Below are 14,214 nucleotides of genomic sequence, written 5' to 3'. Positions count from 1 at the left end.
GTAGAATACATTCTTTCTGGAGTCTCCCTATCTTTTCGGTAATGATCTAGAGAACATCCTTAAAAAATGTATGGATTCCCCTCTTTACCTGGTTTGAGGTTTGGAAACTGTTTAGAAAAATTTATTCCCCTTCACTTTGAATATCCACAAAAAGACTCTAGTGGTACACCAACATTATTATTAATCTTGTTAGTTGTAAATTTTATTTTTGCGTTTTCTAAGATGCCCCCACTATTTCTGTATTTCGTTTATGTGATCTGCAATATATCCCAGAGAATTGGTTTCATGCTAGTAGATTTAGATGTATCCAGTACTTTTTGTTGTAAAATCTCCTGTAGTCTCTCTTCCAAACCATTCATGGTTACTTGGGGACTCAAAATTGAATTTAATAATTTTCCCTGGTTTATCATTGTGACCCATACCTGTGTACATGAGATTAATTGTTTAAGGTTTGTATGTTATTATGAACTCCTTGCAAATGATTGTGTACTTCACTCCTCAGTAAATCATATTGTGTGTTAATGTCCATGTCTACTTTGCTGGGCAAATAGTTTAATTATCTCTCCATAACAGTAATTTTATTTCTCTGTATGTTAACTGTAGACATTAATTCCTCTTCAAATGCTTCTGTCTGTGATTTAATCACCGCCAACTTGTCAATGGTAGCTTCCAATTCTGTTTTAATATCATCCCCAAGTACTTTAAGGGCTCCCTGTGAGTTTCTTAATGTTTTCTCTAATTTCACATTAATCACTTTACTGTTTTCCTCCATTGCCTCCCTGTGATTTTTTAGTCTGCACAGGCGCACACTGTTAATTAAATTCTGAACTAAGTAGTTAAATTAAGTGTTCAAGATGTTTCTTCATTCACAAATGCCGGCTAAGTAATCCTGCAGGTTCCTGTGCACACAACAATAGAATAATAAAAAAATTTAAAAAATTCCAAACTGAAAAAACCATAGCTTACTTGATGCGTAGAACAGCGAACTGGGGATGCTGCTGTTAACTGCACAGGCGCTGCTGGTGTGTAGTGTTGAGAAAGTGTTGGGAGTGGCTGCTACTCTGGTGATAAGCCACTGAAGTGACATACTGTGGAGACTCACACCACCATAGTAGGCACATGAAGTTGAACAATTGTCATCTGGCCTGCCTGCTGCTACCCGTCATCACTCTTTGACAAACCCGCCTCAAACTCTTCTGTCGTAATTGATATGTATATGCATGTCATTTGAATAACACCTTGTAAACACACACAGTGATTGTCTCAATTATTCAAGACAAACATGTTTATTTATCTCCTGGTTGTGAAAATACCTTCTTTTCTTCTTGTTATGTAGAATATTATTGCCTTGTTTTAATTAGATGGCTTTGTGGGGCACCGCACAGTGTGTCCTCATTCATATAAGTTCTGATTCCTGAGTTCCCCCAGGCAAGCAAGTATTTCTTTGAAATAATTTCAAAAATGTGTGTGTGTGTGTGTGTGTGTGTGTGTGTGTGTGTGTGTGCGCGCATGCATGGCGGATGTGGTCTCTAAGTTACCTTCAATTGTTCTTCTTCCAATAGAGTCACCTTTTTAGTTTTTGTCCTCATGGTCTGGCTACTCTGACCACGGCTGTCCTCAAACTTATTCTTCTTGACTTTGTATCAAAGCAGGGTGATGCTGTAGGACAGTGTCTCACTACTTCCAGCTGCTGAATGACGAACACATCTCCAAAGATAATCTCCTATATTGTTTCAACTGTTTACGTGAATTATGAAGACTGATCCAAATATCGGTAACTCATAAACTCTCACACATCTGATCACATCGAACTTGGCGTAAGATCAAAGATTTACAATCTTTATTTGTCTTGAGCATTTACATTGTAGTATGTCCATTCTCTGCAGTGTTCATGTCAACTGCTGAAGTTACAAAGTTACAACATGTGCATTTCATGTAAGATTTTCAGTATGCTCTTGCTCTCTTCACACAAAGTATTAGTCTTCAAGAAAAAAATATTTAGTGCTTTTTTTGTAAGAAATTTAATGCAGTTCAATTTTTACACTAGAGGCCACGATTTTTGAGTTACATAAGGAGGAGTACAGAAGTTCCATTCAACTGCGCGTGTGACACACACACACACACACACACACACACACACACACACACACGCACACACACACACACGCACACGCAAATGTGTCCCAACACAAAATTAAAGTACAGAAATGATCAATTTCATTATTTCTCTCAGAGTAGTACTTAGAACAAAGAAAACAAGAGGAGACTGAAAATATTGAGTGACGCGCACACACTGTAGAATAGTTCGCTTTAGTAGGTCAGTTGGTAGTAGTTTCCCGACTTGTTAGACAAAAAGTGTTGTATATGTAATTACTTGTCTCACCTTCCTCTACACCAATGTGCTCTGTTGTAAACTGTTACAGTTTACACCCTGGGTAGTACCCCATAGATGATCTTACCCTTCCCTCTCAACATACAACACAGTTAGCGGAAACCATTTCACAGGAAAATAAACAGGCAGTTATGTAAATTATAGAATGTAGGATAAAATCAAACAATGGGAAATCAATGGTGGAGTAATGATACTATTATGAAAATAGTAGTTGCTACTCACCATATAGCGGAGATACAGAGTCACAGATAGACACAACAAAAAGACTGTCAAACAAGTTGTTGTTTTTTGTGCTGCTTGTGGGTGCATACAGTGACAAGGCGGAGAGAATGAAAGACAGCTTGGTGCAGTTGGGAGGTTACACAGAGGGTTGGGGAGAGGGGGGGGGGGGGGGTAGGGTAAAATGAGAGAAATAAAAAGACTGGATGCATTGGTGGAATAGATTGCTATGTAGTGCTGGGGTGGGAACAGGGAAAGGGACAGGTGGGTGAAGGACAATGACTGATGAAGGTTGAGGCCAGGAGGGTTATGGAAAGAGACAATATATTGTAGAGAGATTTCCCACCTGTGCAATTAAATCAGCAGATCTTGGTAGGAAGGAGCTAGATGTCACAGGCTGTGAAGCAGTCATTAAAATGAGGAATGTTGTGCTGTGAAGTGTGCCAGCAACTTGGTGCTCCAGCAGTTTCTTGGCTACAGCTTGTTGGTGGCCATTCATGAGAACAGACAGCTTATTGGTTTCTGTGTCCGTATAGAACATAGCACAGTTGTTGCAGCTTAGCTTGTAGGTCACATGACTGGTTTCACATGTAGCCATGCCTTTGATGGGGTAGGTGATGCTACTGACCAGACTAGAGTAGGTGGTGGTGGGAGGGCGTGTGGAACAAGTCTTGCGTCTCGGTGTATTACAGGGATTACAAGGTTGGGAGGGTAATTGCAGTCTGTGAAGGCCTCTGTGAGACCCTTCATATATTTTAAGAGAGGCTGCTTTTCACTATAGAAGCGATGGCCATGGGTCAGTGAGGGTTAAGTACTGGTTAGGTATTGGTACGAAGGTATCGTTACCCGTAGCCAGAACCCAGCCCCACATACTGTTCCTGTGTTGTTGCTTGGCTTATGGAATCCCCACCCCCCCTAAATGAAGTTATCATCTAATTACTCATCTCCGGCTGCAACCCTTCCTTCCACAATGACCCAGACTCCGCCAGTCCTTAACCCTCAACAAAATAGTTCTGCAAAACGCTGTCAATCAAGCCCAAATGTCCTTGCAATACCTCCTCTCCATCTATAAAGTTCTCCTGCTATGCAATCCCAAATTCCTGGATCCCATTTCCAACATTGAAACTCCTATCCTCCATTAACTAGAGCAGCATACACAACGCCACCTCAAAATTCTCCAGCCTGTTCATCTCCTACCCCTGCCTTGGCCTACCACTGTCCACTACCTCCACAACACCTCCAAACCTCCCCCGCAGTCCCGCATACCTGACAGTCCCTGCCTCGCAGACCTACTGTATTTATCCCACCATCAGAAACTCCCTCCCACTACCAAAAGAATCCAGAACCTAAAAGGACCTGAAGCACCTTCATGAATCTTTCCTCCAAAACCCTTAGCCCCATGGAAGTATGAGTCATTTCCAAAGGCCTCACCTTTTACCCTACGACCAATTCAGTCATGCAGGACGTGCTAAATGCCTTCTCTCCTTTGCCCAGTCCCTACAGTGGAAACACATTTTCACAACCAAACCCAACTGTCAGACTCAACCAAAGACCAGTGTTGAACCTTGTCTGACTCAATTCGCAACAGTGATCCACCCCCGCTGCCCCCAAATCATTCCTTGTTAACTTTCCAGAATTCCTTAACCTTGAACCTTGGCTCACCATCATTCCCCAAATACCTCAACATGCAAGCTAACCTTACTTCCGCAGAAAGAACCGCAGTCCACCACCCAAAAGCTGCTCCCAACCTTTTAACCCCCCCTGCCCCCCATCTCCCCTGCAGGTCAGGGGGTTAGAATAGGCCCGAGGTATTCCTGCCTGTCGTAAGAGGCAACTAAAAGGAGTCTCACACGTTTCGGCTTTTGTGATAGTCCTCTGTAGGGTTTCACCTCCATTTTTCAAAATTTTCCTGTAGACCGAGCCAGTTGGGGAAGGGCACCTTACGTGGTGCAGTGTGTCCATCATGCACTGAGACCTATCTGCACTTCTGCTCATTCTCCAACTGTTGGGCGAGGTCATCCTCCTGGGTGCATATTTATCCATCATCTGTGCAGTATCGTTTTCTACGCTGATGATGGTAATGGACTTCTTTGCTTGGTTGCACCTGATATCCAGCACAGTAGCCCGTCCGTTGTGGTGGGGCCGTCATGTTTCCTGGTCTGCACCATTAACTCCCCACGTACGCCAAGGGGTAGATGCCCATCCTCCTGGGGCATCAGGACTCCCGGCAGTGGCCATCCTGCATGGTGGCTTTTGCTGCGGCTGGGTGGTGCCCGTGGGGAGGGCCACTGGTTGGAGTGGGTGGCATCAGGGTGGCTCAATTCAGTGTACAGAAGTATGACCCCAAATCGTTTCCCTCCCTGGCCACACCATGGGAGGAATGTCAGGTTAAGGATGGCAGTGGCTCTTATTCACCCCAGTACCTTGTATGTTCGAGAGCTGATGGGGAATCTTTTATGATGATGAAGCCTCAGTTTTTTATTGAGAATTTAGAGGACAAGTTTGGGGATGTGGAGGGCTTGTCCAAAATGAGATCTGGGTCAGTCTTGATCAAAACAGCATCCTCTGCCCAGTCATGGGTGTTACTCCCTTGTGACAAGCTGGGGGATGTTTCTGTAACCATCACGCCCCATAAGAGCTTAAATATGGTCCAGGGTATCATGTAGCACCAGGACCTTCTTTTGTAGTCCAACAATGAGCTGCACGCCAATTTAGAACAGTGAGGTTTACATTTTGTTTGGCGTATCCACCAGGTTCCGAGGGATAAACAGGTTGCCATTGGTGCCTTCATCTTGGCCTTTAAGGGTGATAAATTACCCAAGAAGGTCAAGGTGATGGTCTACTGCTATGATGTAAAACCCTATATGCCTCTCCCATTGTGGTGCTTTAAATGTTGGAAGTTCGGTCATATGTTTCCTGTTGTACTGCCAGCGTCACCCTCCCATTTGTGTCAGCTGTGGAGAGCACCATTGTCCTTGCTCGCCAGACTGCAAGATTCTCCAGAAAGAAAGGAAAATCATGGACTAAAAGACCCTGGACCGACTGACCTACACTGAGGCTAAAAGGAAATTTGAACTCCTGCACCTTGTGCGCATGACATTGTCTTAAGCCGCCGCTACAACAGTTCTAGCCACATCAGCTCCACCAACCCCAGTCACCTCTCAGAACCAGAAGACTACACATGCCCCCTTGGTGATGGGGAGGGTACTTCCCTCTCCGTTGCTCCTGCACCAACTACTTCAGGAGCAACACCACCCCACCCCACCCCTAACCATCGGGGACGTCCGTCTCCATTTCTAAGCCCGAGAAGCATACAACTTCTTCAGCTGGTCTCAGTAGGAAGGAGTCTCTTGGGTCACTCCCTTCCCACGTTTCTGCTGATGGGAAAGATGACACCCGCCAGTGGCTGACGAGCCCAAGAGCAGCTGGTCGCAGGGCTTCACGCTCATTCTCAGTCCCAGAGACTGAATCAGTGAAGTCTTCCCATCCAGGGAAACCCAAGGAACAGAGAGAGAAATCGAAAAAGAAGGTCCCTCAAGACCAAGGGAATTGTGGTGGTACCCACACCATCGCTACCTCCAAGCTCTGTGTCTGTGGATGAGGTGGAGATTCTGGCATCCGCTGGGGACCTAGATCTTACTGGACCCTCAGGCAAAATGGATATAGACTGCTCAGGCAAAAAGTCAGTGAAAGCAGGTGACCCTGAGGTGTAAACTGCCTCATTGAATGTGTAAACTGCCTCATTGAATGTTCCATGCCTTCCCAGTCTCATGACGACGTCATCCTCCAGTGGAATTGCAGTGGTTTTTCCATCGCCTGGCTGAGCTCCAGCAACTGTTAAGCTTTACACCTGCTTTCTGCATTTCCCTCCAGGAAACCTGGTTCCCAGCAGTGCGGACCCCTGCCCTCCGTGGCTATAAGGGAGACTACAGGAACTGTAGTGACTGTAATGGAGTGTCAGGTGGAGTTTGCATTTATGTCCTAAACTCAATCTCTAGTGAACCTGTGCCCCTTCAAACCCCTCTTGAAGCTCTGGCTGTCAGAATAAGGACAACACAGGAAATAACTGCAATGTATATCTACCTCCAGATGGTGCAGTACCCCTGGATGTATTAGCTTCACTGATTGATCAACTCCCTAAACCTTTCCTACTTTTGGGAGATTTTAACACCCATCATGAGCAGCTGCTTGCAGTCTGGCCTCAGCAGCCAGAGACTGTTTTTTGTATAATTTGGAAGAAGGCTGTTTGGCTGAAAGGTTACATGTTTTACTGTCTTTTTTTGTTGTACCTATCTGCGACTCAGTATCTCCACTATATGGCGAGCAGAATCTATCCTTTTCATGATATTGCCATAAAATGTAGGATCATATTTTCAGTGTATAAATTATAAGTAAATTCCTTTAACTTCTGCTGAGACAAAATAACTCATTCTACCTACTAAAAAATTGTAAGAAAATTGTTTTCACAGAATCCGTGCAAAGTGATGAAGTGGCAAAATATTGCACTGGCTTATGGATGGACTCCAGTTCAAGACCCGATCCAGATTTAAGTATTCCATGGGTTATCTAATGGTCTTGTTGCAAAGGACGCTTCCAATTTCCCTCTACATCTTTCCCCAGTCTGAGCTTGCGCTCCATCTACAATTATTGTTGATGGGATATTAAGCCATAATGTTCTATCCATCTTCCCCCTTCCTACACCTGCTTCCAATATTAATGAAAAGACTGAAAAGCAAGAACTGTGACAAGTAACTGTTTTAGACTGAAAAAAGAAGCACATACTGTGTGTGTGTTTGAGAAACAAACAGATACAAACAGTATCCAAATGATATTCTGCTCTAAGTAAAATGTTGGCGGAATGAAACTATCCTAGCTAGTATTTCAACAGCTGAGTTGCCTATAGCTCTTGTGTACCATTACTGTCTCCTTCATCATACTCAACGTACACTCCCTTGGTGTACAGATTGTGGTGAACAAAGTTTTAACTAGCTTACAGCAGGGGATCCCAAACTTTTCCTCTGGTGGAACACTTTGAGAATTGTGGTACTTCAATCAAATACAATATTTATTTTGTAGGTTAATAAAATTTAAAAAAATGACAAAAATATTTTGTTCAGTGAGAACTTTGATTTTGAATCATAGCACAGAAACCATAATAAAATTTTTCTGTCCATCAGAACACCTGTGTCCCACAGAACATAGTTTGGGAAACCTGGTCTACTGTATTCTCGCACAAGCACAGTACTGGGTGCATATGTTGGCGATATGAATTAATACATTATTCAGTGTGTTTATCATTGTTAAAGTTTCTTAAAAACTCTTAACTTCAATAAAGAATGTAACACTGACTGCAATGTGCATAATGTACCGATTTATTTGTGAGAACTACATGACACGTAATGCACTGCTTCTAACAACTTCTCAGAGTATTGCATTATATCACTTGTAAAGAGTTTTTGTTAAATCAAGGAATAACTTAAATTATATAAGAGTCTGTATAATGTAACACATTCATTTATTTAATTAAATTGAAATTAAGTTATAATATTAATGGTAGTTCCTGGATGGAGCAGTACATAAAATAATGGGAAGGCAAACATTTGCCATGGCCAAGAGAGTACGCATTTTAGTTTCTGTGTGAATGTTTATGCCATTACTTTTCTTCTTCTTCTTCCCCCCCCCTCCCCCCCACCCCTTTTCTTTTTCTTTTTAAAAAAAATACTCATCAGTAGTTCCATCATGGAGTCTAACGTTGACTTCTTGTTGAAAAATACACTGAACACCCATATCTCTTGCCACAACTTCTTGACTAAAGAAATACTTAATTTCAGTACGTTTAGTGTGATGCTAAAATTTGAGATTTTGTATGAGTCTCACTGTAAATTGATAAGTGATCAGAAAAAACTAGTACTGACGTCTGTTTTCCCATTCCCCTGAATAAGCATTGCAACGAGTGTTTATTTTCAGTCGCATCTTTTGCTGCAATAAACTGTGCATCATGGATAGTGATGACTTGAAGGGGTCGATGGAAGAAAGTACTAATCTTCACTGTAGTCAGAATTGTTATGCTTTTGTTATCTGTTACGTTTCTAAATTTACCACATGCTGACAGCAAGTAGCTCCATATGTACAGAACTGTCTACTATATTAATTGTTTTGTCTTACTGTTTGTAAATTTTTGTCTCTGTTTTTAACGAAATGTATAACGCATCATGACTATAAATTTGCTCTTGTGGTTTAGCACTTTATGCTGGCATCTCCTCATTTCATATTACTCCCATGGAAGTCTGTACCAGTATCACACTTTTAATAATTCATTCCCTTATTTGGTCAATAAACAATAACCAAATTAATTGTATCATCAATATATAGGACTATTCATTTCAACTTTACTGCATCCTCCAAGGTAGGAGAATAAAGTTATCTTTCAAAAAATACACTATAACTAAGATCAAGTTGTGTTAAAAATTGTCAGGTACTTCAGATCTCCAAATGTTGGTGATAGAGGAGATAACTGTCCTCAGTACCTGCAACTTGTGTTTTGTTTATTGTAGATGTTGAAACAGTTTTGCATTCTTAAAAAAACTGAAATGCATTAATAAATACAGTGCATATGCTGTCTGCCATAGTGTATTTGTAATGTGCCATCATACAAATGTTCAATGTCAAAACCTAAATTGTATGAAGCAGTTTTGAAATTACTTTGAAATTACCATCTTGTTGATGTGTAACCATCATTATTTACATGAAGAGCAACAATGAACTTTATTATAATTGATGTTCTTAATGTGGATCTGCTTCTCTTGTCTAGAATCCCTCTTATTACAGAAACATGCAAAAACACATGTTCCAACATCTTCCAGCTTGCGTGAGACCTAACTAACTGTAATTTTAGTTGGCAAACTGTACCACTATTTCCAACCGGTTGAAAAACTTGTATAAAAAGTGTGTCTTTTTGCTCCTTTTGGTAATTTGGTTAACTCCAAAGCCCGATTTTCCTTCCAATGACTTTATTTTATTGTGCATAGTTGCATCCAGTTGAAACTATATTTGCTGTTGTATGCTTCCTCAAAGCTTTTAAGTTCCTCCCTCTTATTGTCATTTTGAGCAGTCATGATAAAATTGTTAAGATATGATGATATCTTTAGCTTTGAACAGTATCATACCAGCTGATGAAGTGATTTGATAAGATATTCTTCTTCATCTGTATCTTACTCTGTTTAATGCTACAAGTCTTATGAGTTACTTCCTTTGTTGAATACTTTACCTAATTCTTTTTCTCAAGATCACATCGATGCAGTTCACAATATTAGCCTAGTTATCTTGAAAGATAGCAGCTCTGCAAAGAATGACTTTCTTTTCTTCTTATATCCAAATTCTATAGGATTCATCTGTATCATATCCCACTAAACATTCTTTGAACAATAATAAATCCAGGATAGAATAACAACATTTATGTTGTCATAGAGTACTGTTCACCATATAGTGGAGACACTGAACAGCAGAGAGGCACCCTTAGAATCAGACTGTAGGATATATTGTAGCTGTTGGACAAAATTTCACATCATACTAAGAAACACACACATTCATACATACACAGCTCACACACAGTTGGCGATTATCGTCTTTGGTTGCGGAAGCGTGGCGTAAGTGGGTAGTGATCTCAGGAGGAGGAGGTGGTGGTGGTGGTGGTGGTGGTGGTTGGGGGAGGGGGCGGAGGGACTCAATAGTGGGCTGCGAGATGCAGCATCAGGAACTTTGTGCTGGTATGGGAGGAAGAGGGGCAGAGAGAAGGGAAAGGACTATGCTGGTGGACTGGGATAGAAGGCGTGTTTGAGGCTAGAATGGGAGCAGGGAAGTGATAGAGGCAGACGATGGACAGGGACTAGGGAAGGCTCAGACCAGTGCAGTTGTAAGAATGAAGGATGTGTTGCAGGCAGGGAGAGATACTCTATGTGCCATTTAGAAAATCTAGTGTTGTTGGGAAGGATCCAGATGGCATAGGCTGCGAAGCAGCCATTCTAGTGAAATGCACTGTGTTGCTCAGCAACTTGGTGGGTCAGCTGTCTCGTGGCTAAAATACAACAGTGGCCCATCATGCAGACAGACAACTTCATTGTGCTAATGGTCATACCCATGTAGAATGCCACACAATGGTAGGAACTATGTCGGTAGATTACATGGCTGTTTTCGTAGGTGGCACTGCTTTTGATGGGGTATCAAGTGCTTATGACAGAACTGGAGTTGGCAGTAGTGGTAGTATGTACGGGTTAGATCTTTCATCTAGACTTTTTACAGGGATATGAGCCATGAGGCCAATGAAGAGTTGGAACAGGGATTGATAAGGATACTACATAGATCAGTTGGGTAGCAAATAAAACTGTGGGATGGGTGGGGAGGATATTTCTTGTTTTAGGACATGAGAGGTAATTGAAACATCATTAAATTGCTCCAATTATGGGTGGTACTGAGACGACAGTACTCGTATGTGTTCAGAAAGTCGTTGGGGGGGGGGGGGGGGGCGGCGGGCGCGCGCGCGATGGTAGCACACTGGGGAAAAAGGCGTGGCAGGCCTGTTTCTGGTGGACAGTGTCGTAGAGCAACTTTGGTCTTTGAAGATCTCAGTAAAATCATCTGCATATTTGGATAGCACCTGCTTGTCGAAATTTTATTATACCATGGAATAACGTTTATTAGCTAAAAAGCCTGTATAGCCTCCCCCTCCCCTTCACCACTCTACAATTTGCACCCCCCCCCCCCCCCGTCCCCCCCGTCCCCCGTATTGATTGCTATCATGTTCTCTCCCCCGCCCGAACACACACACACACACACACACACACACACACACACACAGATCATTTGCTATCTCATCTCCTCCTTTCCCACATATTATTCACTGTCTCGCCTCCTACTCCTCCACAAATCACTCGCTATACTGTGTGTGTGTGTGTGTGTGTGTGTGTGTGTGTGTGTGTGTGTGTGTGTGTGTGTCCCCTCCCCCCGACAGTTCGTCACTGTCTCACCTCCCCATTAGAATTGAATTTACTGCTTAGCTGTACTAGTATGATTTGTAACTATTCTTAACTTTAATTTTTGTGAACATTAATTACAAAATATTATTTCAGTGGGTGAGGGTTCTGTACCTGGAGAACGTGGTATGCGACACTGGGTAAGGAGAACAAACTTAGTTGATTCACGAACTTCAGTCACTGACGTTAAATTTGGACCAAAATCTCTTGGTCTTTTGCTGGCAACATGTTCTGCAGATGGTGTTGTTCGTATATATGAGGCTCCAGATGTCATGAATCTGAGTCAGTGGACACTGCAACATGAAATATCGTGTAAGCTTTCATGCAGTTGTGTGTCATGGAATCCATCATTTTCCAGGTAAATGTCAGAAAAAGAAAATGAGCACAAAAGAACAGCAGTGTCATAAATTTGTAAAACGTTTTTAAAGTTTATTTATGCTGATTAATATTATTTTATTTTTCCTATATTGTAATTAACTGCTTTTATATTTGTTATTTGTGGTGTAATATTGTGTTCCAAACATCTACAGTTCCTACATTGGCATTTTTGTTACTTGTGTTAATTAGATGGTTCACTCAAATCCAGGCAGCACTCAAGATTATTTTGCTCAAAAAGTATAATAATTTTTACTTATTGTCAATCATAATGTGCATTAAAATTGTGGTGAAGAAGAAAAAGATGAAGAAAAACAGGCATTGCCTGCACAGGATATGGGTACCATTAGGAATTAATTTACAGGGTGTGCATTATCTGATTTTACTAGTTTCACTGATCAGAAGTGAGCGTCTTTATATAAAAATGTACGAATATTTTCATGTTTGATGAGCGAAACTAGTAAAATCAAATAATATGCTGCCTTTGACTGTGTATCTCGACATCAAAGAAAAATAAAATTTCTAGCTAGCTGGCTGAACTCAAATGACACCAAGTGCTGAGTGATTGCCAGCATGCTTGCATATGCTTCACATTATTGTAGTAACTGTTATGCAGGATTGTTAGGATACACAGATAGCATGCTGCTATACAGTGTTTCTTGTTTTTATGGATTTGCTTTTGTTATGCAATTTTGTAATAGAAAAAAATAAATGAAAATGAAACAGAAGTTCTTCATTAGCATCTATACAGATGTATGAAACAGCAGAATAGACCATTCTTCATTTTCACCAAACTTTCCACATACCATTCTCAGTCACAAACTGTCAGGATATACTACTGTCATCAAGACAGTTAACAAGTTTTGGGAACTTATTCTCAAAGAGTGAGCATCGGCTCATGTGTTGCACCTTATAGTGGTATTTGATAGCCACTGCCATGCAACACTTGGAAAGATTGCTTTGTGCATTAATTAATTCTAGTCTCATATTGATAATGAGATGAAAGTAATGTGTTCTAGGGTGGTGGTCTTCATAGCTGAAACTGGAGAAAAAGGGGGGAGGAGGTGACATTACACTCTGATCATATTGCAGTATCGTCTCTGAAGCATTCCAAGAACGATTTTTCATAATAATATATCACTTGATCAAGATTTTAATTTGTGGAGTTGTTTTTTGTACATTTCATGTGGTAATGTGTAAGATGGCTATGTAGTGTGGGCATACTTCCTTCTCATTGAAACTGCAGTAGACATTTGGTGTCTCAGCTGCGCAAGATGCATCTAGCTCAGCTCACTAGTAGGAACATTTCCTTTTACGGTAGCCATAAGTGGTAGGTGAATTTTCTTAATACCAAATGATGCTGGCTTTTAGGTAGGTTATCGAATTCCTCATAATGCTTTTGCAGAGGTTTTGGGCCTAGCCTGTCGTAGGGACTTTCATGATGTTGGTGGGAGCTCTTCTGTATATTACGGATAAATAATAACAATACGTGATGCTTTCATATGGTAGTAACACATGGAGAAGTTAAATTAGCAGAAGAAGGGGCAGAGCCATTGGTAATGTTCACTAGAGACAAATGATAATCATTCCATAAATGAAGCACTGTGTGGTTGCTTGAAGTGGAACATGTTGGAACAAATTATGGAGCTGTTTAAGATCAGAGAAATCAAGGCAGTGAAGTGCAGTTTCCTGCAGAGTTAAGTTGACGTATCTTGATACACTGTGAGATTCAGATTAGTTGTGTTACTTAGCACTGTTCTGCTGCTTCAGTTCCCAGAATTGTGAACCGCAGGTACTGCTGCTTTCACATTTCAGATGCGTAGGAGGAGCTGAAATTACCCTTCCAATATCTTCCACAACCGGCTAATGTAGATAAGTCTACTATAGAAGCTTTGTAGTCTTCTAGTGTGATGTGGTACTTCCCATAGCCAGCCCTGTGTTACAAGTAAACATGAAATGTACGAAGGAGGAAAGGGAAAGGATGGGTGGAAAATTGTGACAACTAGTCGCACAGTGCATTGTGGTAATACAATAGAAAAAGTTGAAAATTTATGCCAGACCAGGACTTCAATCCAGATTTACCACTTCTCGTGAGGAGTTGCCTTAACTGCTTTGACCATCTGGACACAATCCCTAACCAGCTCAAATTTCCAACTTATTACACCCTGTAATGCAGCATCCCACATCTATTAAACTCGC

At 41.4% G+C, this 14,214-nt stretch overlaps 1 protein-coding gene across 1 annotated transcript in view; it reads left to right on the top strand.

Annotated features, from left to right (window-relative positions):
- The window catches only part of LOC126190810 (nucleoporin SEH1), a 180,354-nt gene that overhangs the window by 96,538 nt on the left and 69,602 nt on the right, over positions 1-14,214 (top strand). Inside the window, exon 3 of the mRNA XM_049931372.1 lies at positions 11,737-11,998. Within this exon, the coding sequence (XP_049787329.1) occupies positions 11,737-11,998 (262 nt within the window). The remainder of the gene's footprint in view (positions 1-11,736; positions 11,999-14,214) is intronic.

This window comes from Schistocerca cancellata, chromosome 6, assembly GCF_023864275.1.
Source record: "Schistocerca cancellata isolate TAMUIC-IGC-003103 chromosome 6, iqSchCanc2.1, whole genome shotgun sequence".
In the NCBI taxonomy this organism is placed as follows: Eukaryota; Metazoa; Arthropoda; class Insecta; order Orthoptera; family Acrididae; genus Schistocerca; species Schistocerca cancellata.
The sequence above is the reverse complement of the archived record's forward strand: the minus strand, read 5'-3'. Positions and strand labels throughout refer to the sequence as shown.